General features: G+C 40.7%; 3 protein-coding genes across 6 annotated transcripts in view; 1 reads left to right on the top strand and 2 right to left on the bottom strand.

Moving 5' to 3' along the window:
* Nucleotides 1–6,398, bottom strand: part of Pms2 (PMS1 homolog 2, mismatch repair system component) — a 31,779-nt gene extending 25,381 nt beyond the window's left edge. The window contains exons 1-5 of the mRNA XM_027953221.3: nucleotides 6,212–6,398; nucleotides 4,353–4,492; nucleotides 3,652–3,738; nucleotides 3,398–3,500; nucleotides 2,287–2,470 (exon numbers count right to left, since the gene is read on the bottom strand). Of these exons, the coding sequence (XP_027809022.3) occupies nucleotides 2,287–2,470; nucleotides 3,398–3,500; nucleotides 3,652–3,738; nucleotides 4,353–4,492; nucleotides 6,212–6,234 (537 nt within the window). The 5' untranslated portion in view covers nucleotides 6,235–6,398. The remainder of the gene's footprint in view (nucleotides 1–2,286; nucleotides 2,471–3,397; nucleotides 3,501–3,651; nucleotides 3,739–4,352; nucleotides 4,493–6,211) is intronic.
* A 69-nt stretch (nucleotides 6,399–6,467) lies between these two features.
* Aimp2 (aminoacyl tRNA synthetase complex interacting multifunctional protein 2) lies at nucleotides 6,468–14,779 on the top strand. 2 transcript variants are annotated; one of them, XM_027953227.2, is made up of 4 exons: nucleotides 6,468–6,708; nucleotides 11,084–11,290; nucleotides 13,117–13,348; nucleotides 14,253–14,779. In XM_027953227.2, exons 1-4 carry the CDS (start codon nucleotides 6,574–6,576, stop codon nucleotides 14,639–14,641), a joined length of 963 nt encoding a protein of 320 aa, XP_027809028.1. In that variant the 5' UTR covers nucleotides 6,468–6,573; the 3' UTR covers nucleotides 14,642–14,779. The 2 variants fall into 2 exon arrangements, with proteins under 2 accessions (XP_027809028.1, XP_027809029.1); XM_027953228.3 differs by having other exon boundaries at nucleotides 6,468–6,588.
* The window catches only part of Eif2ak1 (eukaryotic translation initiation factor 2 alpha kinase 1), a 37,944-nt gene continuing 36,706 nt past the window's right edge, over nucleotides 14,777–16,014 (bottom strand). For all 3 annotated transcript variants that reach the window (XM_027953225.3, XM_027953226.3, XM_027953223.3), the window contains exon 15: nucleotides 14,777–15,995. In XM_027953225.3, coding sequence (XP_027809026.1) covers nucleotides 15,879–15,995 — 117 coding nt within the window. In that variant the 3' untranslated portion in view covers nucleotides 14,777–15,878. The remainder of the gene's footprint in view (nucleotides 15,996–16,014) is intronic.

The raw sequence follows: 16,014 nt of genomic DNA on the forward strand, positions 1-16,014 counted from the left end.
AAGGGGTAAGCAGACATAATTTCAACTATTTACCACATATAATTCTCGATTATATAAAGGATATCCTTTCTGTATTTCTTGTTTTCATTACATTAATGTATCTTGAAAATTTTTCTAATACTTATATACATATGAAATTAAAGAGCATTTGAAAAAAACATACAGACTGTTAATAATGGTCATCTCTATCAAGTATAAGTTCTATGTTCCTTTATTTTTCTGAGGCACTGATTATTTTTTACCATCAGATGTAAATAAAATTTTCTCTATTTTTGTAAAATTTAATAAAGTTAAAATTAGCACAAATTACTGTATAAGTAAAGAAAGTTTTTAACTATACAGACTTAAGCAACTTTTTGTTATTATTAAAAATACATATACAGGGCTGGGGATGTGGCTCAAGCGGTAGCGCGCTCGCCTGGCACGCATGCGGCCCGGGTTCGATCCTCAGCACCACATACAAACAAAGATGTTGTGTCTGCCAAAAACTAAAAAATAAATAAATAAATATTAAAATTCTCTCTCTCTCTCTCTCTCAAAAAAAAAAAAAAATACATATACAGGGGCTGGAATTGTAGCTCAGTGGTAGAGCACTTGCCTAGCACATGTGAGGCACTGGGTTTGATCCTCAGCACCACATAAAAATAAGTAAGTAAAATAAAGGTTAAAAAAAACAAACAAACAGAAATATAGCCAGCACAGTGGTGCACACCTGTGTTGCCAGCTACTCAGGAGACTGAGGGAGGAGGATTCCAAGTTCAAGGTCAGTACCAGCAATTATTGAGACCCAGTCTCAAAATAAAAAATAAAAAGAGCTGGGGATGTAACTCAGTGGTAAAGCACCCTTCTGTTCAATCCCCAGCACCAAAAATATGTGCATGTATATCAAAGAGAAAAGCAACAGGACAGCAAAATGCACAAGATCTCACATCCAATGATAACCTCTCAAACATTCAAATGTCCACTCTTCCAGCCTTTTTGCAACACATATTTAGGTCAGTTGTTTCATTTATTCAAAACTGTACTTATACAAAGACAATTTCATAATCTGCTTTTGAAATACAAAATAGCATTTTGCCATCCATTTGCATTCAAATTCAAAATAATTTATTTTTCAGGAAATCAAGAGAAATAATCTTACTTTAAAATGAAGATGGGATCTAGGTATGGTTGCACACACCTTTAATTCCAGCAGCTCAAGAGGCTGAGCCAAGAGGATGACAAGTTTAAAGCCAGCCTCTGCAACTTAGCAAGGCCCTAAGCAACTCAGTGAGACCCTGTCTTTAAATAAAATTCAAAAAAGGGCTGGGGATATGGCTCAGTGGTAAAGTGCTCCTGTATTCAATCCTTGGTACCCGCCCCCCCAAAAAAAAATGAAGATGGAAGCTGGGGTTACAGCTCAGTGGTAGAGGAATTGCTTAGCATATGCAAGAGCCTGGGGTCTATACCCAGCTACACACACACATAAACACACACACACACACACACACACACACACACAATACAGACAGAATCAAAAATATTATTTTTTAAAAGACCCATTTCTAGAATATCTAATAAACACTATTTATTGATTATTTGCAAAAAGAAGGGTAAATCATTCAAAGTTTAGTTTCTTTTCTTTCTCTTTTTACAGTACTGACGATTGAACCCAGGTCCTCACACATAGTAGGTAAGACTTCTACCAGTCAGCTATACTTTTAGACCTTTTCATTTTAGTTTGAGACAGGGTCTCATTAAGTTACCCAGACAGGCCTTACACTTATGATCCTCCTGCCTCAGCCTTCTTAGTAGCTAGGAAGTCTTTTTTTTTTTTTTTTGGATTTTTTTTTTTTTATAGTTGTAGATGGACAGAATGCCTTTATTTTATTTGTTTATTTTTATGTGGTGCTGAGGATTGAACCCAGTGCCTCATGCATGCTAGGCAATCGCACTGTCACTGAGCTACAGCCCCAGCCCAGCTTAGGAAGTCTTTGATAAGGAAAATTAAACAAATTAAACACACACACACACACACACACACCCAATACAGACAGAATCAAAAAATACTATTTTTTAAAAGACCCATTTCTTAAAAAATTAAGGAATGAGAATTAATTGAAGAGTAAACATCTTGATTAAATATTTGGGCTGGGGATAGAGCTCAGTTGGTAAAGTGCTTGCCTTGCATGCACAAGGCCCTGAGTTCAATTCCTAGCACCATAAAAAAGAAAAAAACAAAATCTTTTACTCATGTGCATTATACTATTGATACTACTGAAGATTGGAGTTATGAATTTACCACACCTTTTTAATATTCCTTTGAAATTCCTTATGGCGCACAGGTAGCGTATAAAATAATTGCTGCACACAGACTGACGTCCCTCTGGGTCGTGGGTAGGGGGTTTTCTGGACAATTTTCCCATTATGATCAAACACCAATCGAGTCCCAATTTTTGCAGATGTGTGGCAGGTAGAAATAGTTACATCACTGTAAGAAAACAGCAGGCATGGCTGTATAGTTAGAGATCACAAAGGTTAAACACAACACTATTTGATATATTTTCTTTCCTTGATGATCCCTCTGAGATATTCAAAAGAGTTTAAATGGGTAAAGAATTATAAAATCTAAGGTTTGACATACTGAGAGAGTTCTATAAATGCTGTTTTGATAAAAGCGTTGATTCAGTTTTTTTAGGCTGAAGTGCAAAAACAACACATGATGTCAAAATTTAGTCACAAATATTTTTCAGTTTTGTTACTACTGTTCTAAAAAAATTTGGTAAAATAATCCAAAAGATATTAAAATTCAAATGTATAAATAATTACAATGTTTTAAAATCTTAGAACAAATAAACATAGAATCTTTTAGATAGAATAGAATCTTTAGAATTTTAGAATAAATAAGTGTTTTGGTTAAATCTTTTCCTAAAAATTGAAAGTAAATCAAAACCAGTGATCCCTATAACTTATTACCTGTGTTTTCTGTTTGTTTGTTTTTGCTGGAAATTGAACCCAAGGCCCCACCCATGCTAGGCAAGCACTCTACTACTGAGCTACTTACCCAGCTTCAGCATTACTTTAAAATTGAGAAACTACTGCTTTAAAATGGACAACAATGTTTTTTACAACACTGTTTGTTTCATTTCATCATTTATTGCTCAAGTTTCAAAAGATTATCATTTAGACTGTCAGATAAAAATTCAGAAGTTAGAGATTGAGACTTTCTGATAGGAAAGAGTAAATAAGGGCTGGGGCTGTAGTTCATCAGTACAGCACTTTGCTAGCAACCATGAGGTACTGGGTTCCATCAAAAAAGAAAAGAAAAGTGTAAACAATAATGATTCTAATCATACTTATCAATTTTCAAAAGAATTTGTATAAGGGTCAAGTTAATGGATAAAAATGCTGTTATCACCTCAGTGCACAAAGTGAGCTCAGAGCTTCCCCCCGAAAGCCAAAAGTTTCAACCTGAGTGAGGTCAGCGAACTCCTGAATCTTAGAAGTGTGATGTTTCAGAGCTGAAAAAAGAGTGCAAGGTAAGATGTCTCAAGGATAATTAAATATACACAATGACTACCAAAGTAACTGGTTTTAAAAAGATGTGTTTCCTAAGAGTGTTATTCAAAATTCTGAGACATTTGGCCCAATTATATCATATATTCAACTTACCAAGGCCTTCAAAATTTTCTTCTTCTACCCCACATCCATTGTCTGAAACTTCAATGAGATCCATTCCATAGTCTTTAAGCCTTAGATCTAAAAAGTTTAAAATATTTACTTCTCAAGATTGATCTATGCTGAAAAGCTTTTATGTATTAATATTTGCAATATATGATACAAATTTAAGTTATAACCATAAATTTAAACATACTACTGTCATTTTGTATATTTTATTTTTTTAAAGTCCTTTTGGGCTTTTTACTGGCCAAGATTCAATAATTTTTATTCTTTCAAAAGGAATGATTTTAACATAAGTCATTAAAGAGAACAGGCTCTGAATCAAGACTTCCTAGGTCATATTTTACTAGCTTTATAATCTAAAAAAAGGTAAGTTCCTATGCCTTAATTCCTCACCAATATAATGGAGATAATAACATCTAACTCACAGTTATTCTGTATATTAAATGAAATATTCCATGTATAATTCTTAGCACAATGCCAGCCTGGCACGTAGTAAGAATATGGTAAAACTTAACCATTATTATTATTCTTACCACATAGTGCTAGTACAATAAATGGTAACTTTAACATTAAAATAGTAATTCATTGGTATATTAACACTTCATGGTTTTATTACAGTAACAAATGGTTCTTTAATGAAATTACATAAACTGATTATTTCTTGAGGCTTAACACTTTCCTAAACTTACCAATATTAGTAGCACCAGCATCCACACTATTTTCTACCAATTCTTTCACAGCAGTGCTGAGATTCAGTACTACCTGCCCAGAACAAATCTGATGAACTGACTTCCGGTCAATAGGTTTGATGGCTTTAGCAAGTTCCGTACTAAAGAAAACAGTTATAAGAAACAAAACAAGTATTCAAACAAATCAAGTACTGCATTTTCACTCTGATATTAACTGTGGGAAATGACTGATCAGTTATTTAATGGACCTAACCCATTCATTTATTATATGAACATATTCATTTATTATATTCACAAACACAAATGTTCTATCATCCTTAAACATCTGCCAAAAATACTTCTGAATAGATGCTTCACATTCAAGAGAGAATTAAATTAAATTATACATGAAACTACATGTAGGAAACATGTATTCCTCAAGCTACAGGTCAATAATCTTTTACAAAGAGATCTTTCTTGAAAAGCAAAAGCAATATTGCCCATACAATTTGAAAAACTCAAAGTATGGTGGGAATAAACAATGTTTATGCCAAAACCATCTCAGAAACTGGAGTGCCAGTTGTCTCACTATTCCCATAGCTGCCTTCGAAACCCCAATCCAAATCCAAGCTGCCAGCTATGCCTTGGCAAAGATCCTCAAAGTCCTTCCTGTATTTGCTTTCAGAGTTTTACAACTATTTGGTCTCTAATCCATTCTCCATACTACCACCTATTATTTTTGAAGTCACAAATCTGGTCAGATAATTTTTAAAAATTTACTAGTGCTTTACTGCCTATTATATGAAATTTAAAATTAACCATGACTGGATCCCAATCTACCTTATTTTCTCATTCTCTCCCATCCTTCTCCCTCCATCAAGTCCCTACATTTTAGTCACAGTAAACAAGCAGTTCCTGTAATGGACAACCTCTTTTAGATCTTTTGCTCTGTTTGGAGTCTTCTCTCTAAAGTGCCTCACCCCCTTCCAGGCCAACTCCTTCTCATCCACACACACACACAAAAAAAAGTATTCCATATCTTCATTAATATGTAGACATTTTCAACAAATGGTTCAACTCATCGGTTGGATAAAATAGAACACAGGAGCCTCCCAGGAGAAAAATCTTTGTATTTTCCACAGCATCTGAAACATACCTAACAGACCTTCAACAAATACTAAAACAGAATAAATAAACCAATTAACTCCCCCTTCTACCTTGCAAAGAATCTCACTTAACTTTACAATGTGCAACTGCAGATGACCTCGCAGAAAATGGAAAGTTATCTCTAAAAAATCAGTTTATTTGGCAATACATCATAGGCTGAAGGTCCATTTCAGGTACTCAATGTGAGGTGGGGGTCGGGTGAGGCATAACATTTAAATACAAACTGCGAATGTGCGTTGACATTGAATGCAACTGTGCTGACATCAGACTCGCTACATGTAATACGGTGTAACTTGCCAGCCAGAAATCAAATACTCAAAGGCCATGCAAATTAACATGCGCTATGAGCTAATCCTATCCCCAATCAGAGTCAGACAGACACCAGGTAAAAACGGAAATTAATTCAGTCTAGGTGGATTGCATGTCCCAGACTCAGGTCCGCCTTCTAGTGACAGCACTTGGGGAGGCCCGCCCAGCGCGAGCCAAATCTATCACACTCAGGCGCCGACTCCCCACCCGCAGCCCGGGATCAGGAACTGGCGTCTGGCCTCACAGAACACCTTCACTGAGAACCCGGCCGGGGCGAACCTCGAACGCCGCTCCGGGCCGTGCTCGCCGCGTGCCTAGGCCACTTCCTGTCCTTTTCAGGGGGCTGGGACGCCGTGGGGCTCCACAAAGGTGGCCCCCCCTAGAAGACCGTGAGTCCCGCTCACCTGGGACCCTCAAGTCCTTCCATGGACCCTGAACACGACTCGCTTCCAGGACTGAGAGTTCCCGCTGCTGTTCTGACTCTGGCCGAGTTTCCCGGCTGCCCATTGGTGGACTTTGGTGCCAAGTCCCACCCCTTCCGGGCGGGGCAGCGAACGCTTCCCAGAACTCCTTCTCGTGGATTCGTTATATCAAAGGTCGAGAAGTGACGTCCAGAACGCCTGAACCAATTAGAACTCACGGACTACGTTTTCCCGAACGCCTCAAGCAGGGTCAGAAAGAAGGTAGCCGTAGTTCGTCGTGACCCCAGACGGTTTTTTAGCGTTCGTGTCCCACGCTCGCCACCTTCCTTCCTTTGGTTCCCGCCATGCCGATGTACCAGGTAAAGCCCTATCACGGGGGCGGCGCACCGCAGCGTGTAGAGCTTCCCACCTGCATGTACCGGCTCCCCAACGTGCACTGTAGGACCGGCAGCCCCGCGCCCGAGGCGGGCCACGTGCAGGTAGGAGTGCGCGGCCCCTGCCCAGTGCGCAGGCGCTGCGGCTGGGCCGCACCCCGCATCCCCCTCCACCTCTCCAGTGCGCAGGTGCTGCGTCGGCCCGGACCCGCCGGACCTGGCCAGGACCCACCTATCTGGGACAAACTGGGCGCTGGACCCGGCTGCCAGCCCCACTCTGGCCCCGCGCACCGCCCGGTCTTCGAGTCATCCTAAATTATATCTCTTAAAAGATCTATCTTTTCTCTACTTTTTTGGCATAAGACTTCTTAAGCATTTTTATTATGAAATTTTACCCACAGAAAAGTGGCTAATACGTAAATACTCATTTAAAGAATTAGCGAACTTCAAAGTCACCACCACCCCAGTTTGACACGCATTATCAGCGCCCCACCTTCCCATTTACAACTTTCCTCCAAAGGTCCTGACTGATGGTAGTAATGTCTTGCTTGTCCCTGTTGTTTTGCATGCTAAGTATACATCCCTATACAATATAGTCTTTTTAAAAACTTTTTTAAATAACTATTTATTTATTACGTGGTGCTGAGGATCGAACCCAGTGCCTAACATGTGCTAGGCAAGCGCTCTAGCACTGAGCCACAACCCCCGCCCTACAATATAGTCTTGCTGTAAGTGAGGCATACAGTATCTTTCTGTTGTGACTGCCTTTCTTTTGTAGACGTGATTTTTAAGTGTAATTTTACTGCAACAGTGAAGTGTTTGTCTTCTCTGCAGTGTGATGTTCCACTGAGTGTCTATACCACCATTATTTTTCTTCCTGCTGCTCGTGGGCACTGGGTTGTTTTCCATTTTTCAGCTATTCTGAATAATCCTGCAGCGAATAGTCTTATTCATTACCTGACACAGGATATAAACTAAGAAATGGGATCATTGGCCCAGTGGGCAGATCAGTCTTCTACTTTACTGGATAAATGGCTTTCCAAAGTGGTTATACCAGTTTATCCTTTTACTAGCCTTGGAGAATTCTTCATGTTTGCACTCTTCACCAAGCTGATGGGAGTCTAATGAAGTCATCTTAATGTAGGTGTCCTAAGGTAGTTGTAGTTTGGATTTCTCCAACTTTAAGTAAATTGAATGCCTTTTCATGTTTTCTTGGCCATTTTGATTGCCTATCTTATAAGTATTTTCACTCTTTTATCGATTGCAAATGCATATCTGGATTTCTAGTAGCAAAAACATTCTGTCCATTCTGACAGGAGGTGAGTAAATAGATTTTTGTGGTCAGTTTTCCCATTGTGTTTTATCCTTCACTTTGTCGTAATGACTTTCTACCTAGATTGGAAGGAATGTTAGTTTGAAACCCAAGGACATTAATAATCGTTTCACTACAGAGCTAAGCCAAAAATGACAGATATGGTTCAGTGGTCCTTCAACTAGAGACTGCCACGGAGACATGGCCCCTTCAATTGCACAATCCAAGAGAACCATAAAAAAAAAAAAACCTGGAGAGGGATGTCATACCTTTTTTTTTTGGGGGGGGGGGGACTGGGGATTAAAACCAGGGGTATTTTATTAGTAAGCTACATCCTCAGCCCTTTTTTATTTTTTTATTTTTTATTTTGTGAAACAGGGTCACATTAAGTTGCTGAGGCTAGCCTTGAACTTGTGATCCTCCTGCCTCAGCCTCCCAAGTCACTGGGATTACAGGTGTGTGTCACAATGCCTGTCATCTCTTATTTGAGACCCAAATTTTGTTCATTTAAATCTGCTGCCTGAGTTCCTTTGGGCTTTAATCTATGAATTTATGACTTAGAAAACACACAGTCCTGCAGCTCTGGCAAATCCCTTAGCACATGTTAATATAGATATACAAATAATTAGAAACCAAGCATATCTAGAGCAAATGAGAGTAACACAAAGAAGCAGTTGCTTCTAAATACATATGAGGTAAAACAAATGAGTACCAAGTCACAATCTCTCACCTCAACAAGGAAAACTAAGACCAGCACTGGAAGGAATCCATGAGATAAAGCAGATCTTGCAGATCTTGAGCATTTTGGCATTATTTAGATCAAGAAGGGCTAGATCAACCTGTGCTGGGGCTCAGAAATCACAGACCATGTCACATGTACAGTTCTTACTTCAGACATTCCCAGAGTGGGTTGACTGAGTTTTTAATTTAGTTGCTCTTCTTTGGCCCTACTGGGTAAGTAGAAATGAGCAAAACTGTGTATGGGTTGGTTACAAGAGATTGGAAATGTTACTCAGGGGGAGCGTCTTCACATAACAGGATGTTATCCAGGGGCTAGTCCTACCTGTTGCATCTTGCATTCAAACTCACTTCCAGCCAGCACTTAATTATTTAAGTGGCATCCTTTATTATTATTTATTCTATCTAGAAGTCAGTGGACTTAAATTCCTTTGATGTCTAAAATCTTAAGAGCAACAAGCAAGGAGAAATGAGATAGTGCTTATTAAGTGCAAGCATAAGTAGAAGTTAATCAGACCACAGAGGAGAAAGTATTGCAGATGGAGGGAACAGCATGTGTGAAGATCCTGTGGTAGAAGGGAGCCTGGTGTTTTAGAAACTTATAATGGTGTGGTTTAAGTGCAGAATAAGGGAGAGAATTGTGTCGGAGACACCAAGATTCTAGATAATACAAGGTATTTTTTAAGCCATGTTAAAGACTTTACTTTTATTTTAACAGTCTAAGCAATTCAACTTGTCACCACAGGGGAAATGGTGACAAGGTCCAAATTTGTTTTTAAAACTAATTAGTATTTTAAGGAATGAATTGGAGCAGCAGATCAGAATGGGTGCTATGTGACCAGTAAGGAAATTGGGCCAGGTGAAAAAAATGGTGGCCTGGCCTTGGGTGGTGATGGTAGAGGCAATCCTAAAAGCCAGAGGATTCCAGAAATATTTGGGAGGTAAAACTAGCAGCAGCACCTGGTGACAAGTTAGATATAAGAGAGAGGGAGGTATGACTGGTGGGGGAGCAGATGTTCCTAAGAAAATTGAACTTGGCTGCACACAAATGTAAGCAAATACTCCTCCACTCCCATTGTATCACGAGTATTTAATTATAATAAACTCAAAGTCACTGCCACTTTTTTGATTATTCTATCTAATGTGAGCATTTTCCTGATGCTGAATTTATTTGTTTGCTCAACTCAAAATGGATTATCTGTTGTGAGAACTCACAAATCTGTCAACAGGTTGTATGATATGATTGTGGGGAGGTTACTTGTTATTGCCTTTTAAAGTACATCTGTAGGACATATTTCTCAGCGAATATTATTGGTTATTTTCTGTGTACCAGACAGTGTAATGTGTAAAAAGAATGCTGCTGGGTGTGGTGGCACATGCCTATAATCCCAATGACTTGGGAAGCTGAGACAGGAGAATCACAAGTTTGAGGCCAACCTCAGCAACTTAATGAGGCTCTGTCTCAAAATAAAAAAGGGCCAGGAATGGAGCTAGGGTTGTGGCTCAGTGGTAGAGCGCTCGCCTAGCATGCGCAAGGCCTTGGGTTCGATCCTCAGCACCATATGAAAATAAATAAATTAAATAAAGGTGTTGTGTCTAACCAAAAAAAAAAAAAATTCACACCCTGCTGAAGGAGCCTTCTTAAATTCTGTCTGTGCTCCCTTTTCCCTTCTGTCAGTGTAAATTATTAAGTTAGTCTCATTGTTCCCTTCCACTCTTTGTTAACTAATGTAAGTATTTTTAATTACTTTATTATTAAGAATAGAGAGTGTTGGGTGCAGTGGGAGGCTAAGGCAGCTAAATTGCTTGAGCCCAGGAGTTTAGGGCCAGCCTGGGCAACATGGTGAGAATGAGTCTCAAAAAACCATTAGCCAGGTGCCTACAATCCCAGCAGCTCAGAAGCTGAGGCAGGAGGATTGTGAGTTCAAAGCCAGCCACAGCAAACTCGAGGCAATGAGCAACTCAGTGAGACCCTGTCTCTAAATAATAATAATTTTATATATATATATATATATATATATATATATATATATACATACACACACACACACACACACACACACACATACATACACAAAATAGGGCTGGGGATGTGGCTCAGTGGTCAAGTGTCCCTGAGTTCAATCCCTGGTACCCCTACCCCCCAAAATTATAAAGTGATTTGTGTTCATTTTCTACCCTTCTCTATTCTTGGACAAAATTACCTGAAATAGGAATCAGACAATTTCAAAGTGACTTTAAGTCACAATGTTTCTCCCTTATTTTAGAGCATTTGTGGATCTATTTGGAGAACCTGTTAGATGGGAGGGTTGGGGGATGAAATGATTTTGCTGATTCATTGTAATGGCTTTTAAAGAGCGGCGAGTGCATGGGACAAAGTAAAACAAGTGATCAAATGTAAGCCAACTGTGTGGATGTTGGTTTGTTTAGGAAGCATCTGACCCCTCTCTGCAAGCTCTTGAGTCCCGCCAAGATGATATTTTAAAACGTTTGTATGAGTTGAAAGCTGCAGTCGATGGTCTCTCCAAGATGATTCACACACCAGATGCAGACATGGATGTGACAAACATCATGCAAGCTGATGAGCCCACTACTTTAACAACCAATGCATTAGATTTGAATTCAGTGCTTGGAAAGGTAGGTTCATTTTGAAAGCTGAGTGACAGTGTATGTGTTGGATAGTTGTTTGTGCCAGAAAAATCATGCCAGTGTGATTTTTGCCTTGCTTTCTAGTTCTCAAAGGTAGAGCAAGGAGCATGTTCTTTTTTTCTCGAAATAATTGTACCTTGGCACAGAACAGGTTTAGAAGGCAAGAGTGAAGCCATCGCAAGCTCCAAAGTTCCTTCTTAATTTCTCAGACCCTGGGGAGAATGGGAGGATCAGTAGGCAGAGAGAGACAAGTTACAGTTTCCTGAGGGTCCAAGGTCTGTTTACCAGCCTTAGAGTCCTGAAGTACAGGTCTCCACTTATTTATGAGTCTTCTCAGAGGCTCAGTAGTGGCAGCCTTAACGTTTTGAGAGAAGCATTGGCTGCCCAGGCACGTGTATCTCACCAATCCTTTTGAGATACATTACTGAAAGCTGGTCCCACATTCTGTTTCCTGCATATTTTCCTCAAATTCAGTTTGCTGTGTTAGAATATTCCTTGTCAGCCAGCTTTCATGATTGAAGTTTATAGGTTTCAGCTAATTTAGGGGAATAATCTGCTAAGCAAAGAATGTCTTATTAAAAACTGGTATTTAGGGCTGGGGCTGTAGATCAGTGGTAGAGCACCCAACTGGCACCTGTGAGGCACTGAGTTTGATCCTCAGCACCACATAAAAATAAATAAAGATATTGTGTCCAACTAAAAAAAAAAAAAAACTGGTATTTAATTGAGGGTTCAAAGGGTTTGTCCCAAAATTCCCTACTGTATCTATTCCTCTGCCCACCCATTCTGTACTGACTTCTAAAGGAGTCCTGACCAGGCCCCCAGCACAACAGAACAGTGATTTCTCAGTGTGTGGCATTTTGATACCTCTGAAGGCACAGCATCGAGTAATGTGATCTTTTTGGGGAACTGCAAAGTGTTCTGTTTAGCTTGGCGTGAAGGACATCAATCCAATGTGGCAGGCTGTGTGCAGAAGGTCAAGGAATCAGGTTATGATTGTCTACATGAATTGTGTTTGTTATTAAGAGCAAAAGCATAGAAATAAGAATGTCAACCTCTAAAAAATGACTGTAGGTATAGCTGTGTTCAGTGGTATGTGCCTATAATCCCAGCCATTTGGGAAGTCAAGACGGGGGGATCACAAATTCAAGGCTAGCCACAGCAACTTAGTAAAGCCTAGTGAGACCCTGTCTCAAAATAAAAAACAAAAAGGGCTGGGGATGTAGCTCAGTGGTAAAGTTTCCCTGAAAGCATTCAGTCCCCAGGACAAAATAAGTAAATAAAAAGGCTGCAAGCCTTGGCACTTTGGTCAGCACTAAGGATGCAGAATGTCTTCTCCCCTCTTCGGCAGTGACCTCTGGAGCCAAGACCCTTTTTCAAGGGGCACTTCATTGAAACACCTTGATGAACACAAATTGGTATAGAAACCCTATGTGTGGTCATTGTTAAGATTGGTAGCTGGAGGAATTACACATTGATTGTTTTTAACTTGGTTTTATCTCAGAGATAAAAAAGGACAGACAGAAATGTCATCCCCAATGTTGTTTTGTATTTGACAGTAAAGTCTACTTTCTAATCATGGGGAGCCAGCAGTGGAGAGCTTAAGACATGGAGTCAGCCATATCCAGCCTCCACTTCTGAGCTCAGTATCCTTTTAGAAGTTACTTGCCTCACCAGGACTCAAGTTTTCCTGGCTGTAAGGTGGGATCCTAACAGTACCTCCTTTGTGGGAGCCAGGGATTCAGTTCAGTAATCCTGGCAATATCCCCTGGCGCATGCTCTGGATGGCTGTGTTATTCTGGTCTCTCTCCTAGGACTATGGAGCACTGAAAGACATCGTGATCAACGCAAACCCTGCCTCCCCTCCTCTCTGCCTGCTCGTGCTGCATAGACTGCTCTGTGAGAGCTACAGGGTGCTATCCACTGTGCACACACATTCATCAGTGAAGAGTGTGCCCGAGAACCTTCTCAAGTGCTTTGGGGAACAGACTAGGAAACAGCCCCGTCATGAGTATCAGCTGGGCTTCACTTTAATTTGGAAGAATGGTGAGTAGAGGACAGAGTTAACCTTCACATATGAACAGATAGGCCACAAAGGGACAGGACACTACAGCAGAGTGGAGCTGCTTGTCATCGGGTCAGATCCTCTCCATATAGAAAACTTGGGGCAGTTCTAGAAGTGGAACAGAGATGAATCTTGACACAGGATGCCCTCATTGCTCTAGGTGGTGAGGATTTTCAGTGAGAGACAGTTCCAGGTGGAATCTATCCAACCAGGCAGAACTGAGGTGAAGCAACATAGTTGACCCTCTCCTTCTAAAAAACTTATGCCAGGGACACTTTACTTTTCGTACGGCCCTTGAAGGGTGTGTCACTGACCTGTGTCCTGTTTAGGTTTATACAGAGGGCGGTGAGTTAATGCCGTTCATCAGTAATGACTTCACTGCCCTCAGCTCCACGAGTAGAGAAGTTATGAGGGCAGAGTCCCTGTCTAAGGCTGTAGGACTCCCAGTTTCCTGTCCTCAGCTTCCAAATCCCTTGGCAACAGAGGTTGGGGTAGATGGTCTAATAAGGTCCTTACAGCTTGAAAATTGTCAAAATCAAATACCAGAAGGGCTACTTGGGTATGTTTTGTTTGTTTTAATATATTTTTTAGTTGTATATGAACACAGTACCTTTATTTTTCTGTGGTGCTGAAGATGGAACCCAGTGCCTCACATGTGCTAGGCAAGTGCTCTACCACTGAGCCACAACCCTAGCCCTTGGGTATGTTTTTAACATACAGTTTGCATTTAAATGCTCTTGGAGGTGTGAAAAATGTGATGTTCTTGAAAATACTTTCCCCCCTTGCAAGTTTGTGATTATTGGTGACTTCCCCCTTCCAGACAGCACAAGTACCTCCCTCAGCAGCTGCCACTCACATGCTGCCTGTTGTGTTTCTCCCTTTCAGTGCCCAAGACTCAAATGAAGTTCAGTGTCCAGACAATGTGCCCCATTGAAGGAGAAGGGAACATTGCACGTTTCTTGTTCTCTCTGTTTGGCCAAAAGCATAATGCTATCAACTCAACCCTCATAGATAGCTGGGTAGATATCGCTATTTTTCAGCTAAAAGAGGGGAGCAGTAAAGAAAAAGCAGCTGTTTTCCGCTCCATGAACTCTGCTCTGGGGAAGAGCCCGTGGCTGGTTGGGAATGAGCTCACCGTGGCAGATGTTGTGCTGTGGTCTGTGCTCCAGCAGACCGGAGGCTGCAGTGTGACGGCACCAGCCAACGTGCAGCGGTGGCTGAGATCATGTGAAAACCTGGCCCCCTTCAATGCTGCGCTCAAGCTCCTTAAGTGAATTTCAACAACTGGTTTTAAAGGATTTTCATTTTAAGAATGGTGCTGCTTCATGCCTATTGTCAATAAGGGGACTTGTACTAGAATCAAAGTCTTTATATTAGGACAATTTTCAAATATCAATAAAAGCATCACATAACTTACGGGTTTCATTTTATTTAAAATTCATTAAAACTGTGTGCAGTATGCATGAGGACTGCAAACTGTGGGAGGCACATCAGATCACTGCCTCAGGAATGTAGGCTGTTGGGGAAGCTGAAGGCCAGGGCAAAGGCAGGAAAGGTGGTACTGCTGTCCTCAGGTCACCTAGGTGCAAATTCAAAACTCTCTGGGGCAGGTGTATAGAATGATGCGGAGTTGGAGGTGCAAGAAGAGAGGTAAGTTGGAGATGGTGCAGAAAAACGGAAGTTCCACCTTAGAAGCAGCCAGAATCAGCAGGTGGTTTTGAGCCAAGGAGTGATGCAATAAGGTGTCTTTCTGGTAACTAGCTTCAGCAGCAGTGCCACAGGGCTGGGAAGAGTAGCACCTGCTGGAATGTGACAATCCAGCTGGCATGCAGGCCTCCACGTGGGCAGTGGAAAGGGGAGAGCACCCTTGGATTTCTATAGTAGAACCTTCTGGAGGAGGACTGGATGGCCAATAAGCAGAATTTAAAGAGGAATTACTGAGTGATGCTTAAGTTTTTAGTTTCAGAATCTGAGCAGAAATATTTAAGTAGGAAACTCAGGAAAAGAAGCCTGTAAAAGAGAAGAGGGAAAGAGCAGAACAGGTTTAAGGTAGAGGGGCTAAAGATCTGGCTCAGTAGTAGAGCCTTTGACATGCAGGAGGCTCTGGGTTCAATCCCCAGAACCACACACAAAAAAAAAGAAAGAAAAATTAATTTAGAGCAAGCTTAGACCATGAAAGAGCTACTTAAGGAAAAGGCAGCTGGGGGTACTTTTATATCTTATTAATAAGTCTTCTACAGGTTTCCTAAATACAATTAAGAATTATACAATCTATACCCTACTGAAGATTCAAAGTTTACATTCCAGTTGCTTATTCTAAGAAGTAAGTCCACTTTCATATTACTGATGTAGCCTAAATTAAGGCTAGACAGGTAAGCTCCCATTTTACATGCCATCTTTTCTTTTCTCCCTTCTACGCAGCCACCCGGCTCTTAGAGCCTGGCCTGTGCCTGCTACGCTTTGAAAGAGAGACAGAGCCTGGCAGGAGGGGACCTGGGTGCTTGGGTGGCCTCAGGTTTGCAGGTCATCCTTAACACCTCTGTCTTGAGAAAGAAGGCTTAGCTGTTTCTTTAGTTCTTCAATTTCTTTTTCTTGCTCTATTATCTTCATCTGTAGGGTGAGATTAACCTGGAAAGAGAAAATGTTT

This window comes from Marmota flaviventris, chromosome 19 (assembly GCF_047511675.1).
Source record: "Marmota flaviventris isolate mMarFla1 chromosome 19, mMarFla1.hap1, whole genome shotgun sequence".
Lineage (NCBI taxonomy): Eukaryota > Metazoa > Chordata > Mammalia > Rodentia > Sciuridae > Marmota > Marmota flaviventris.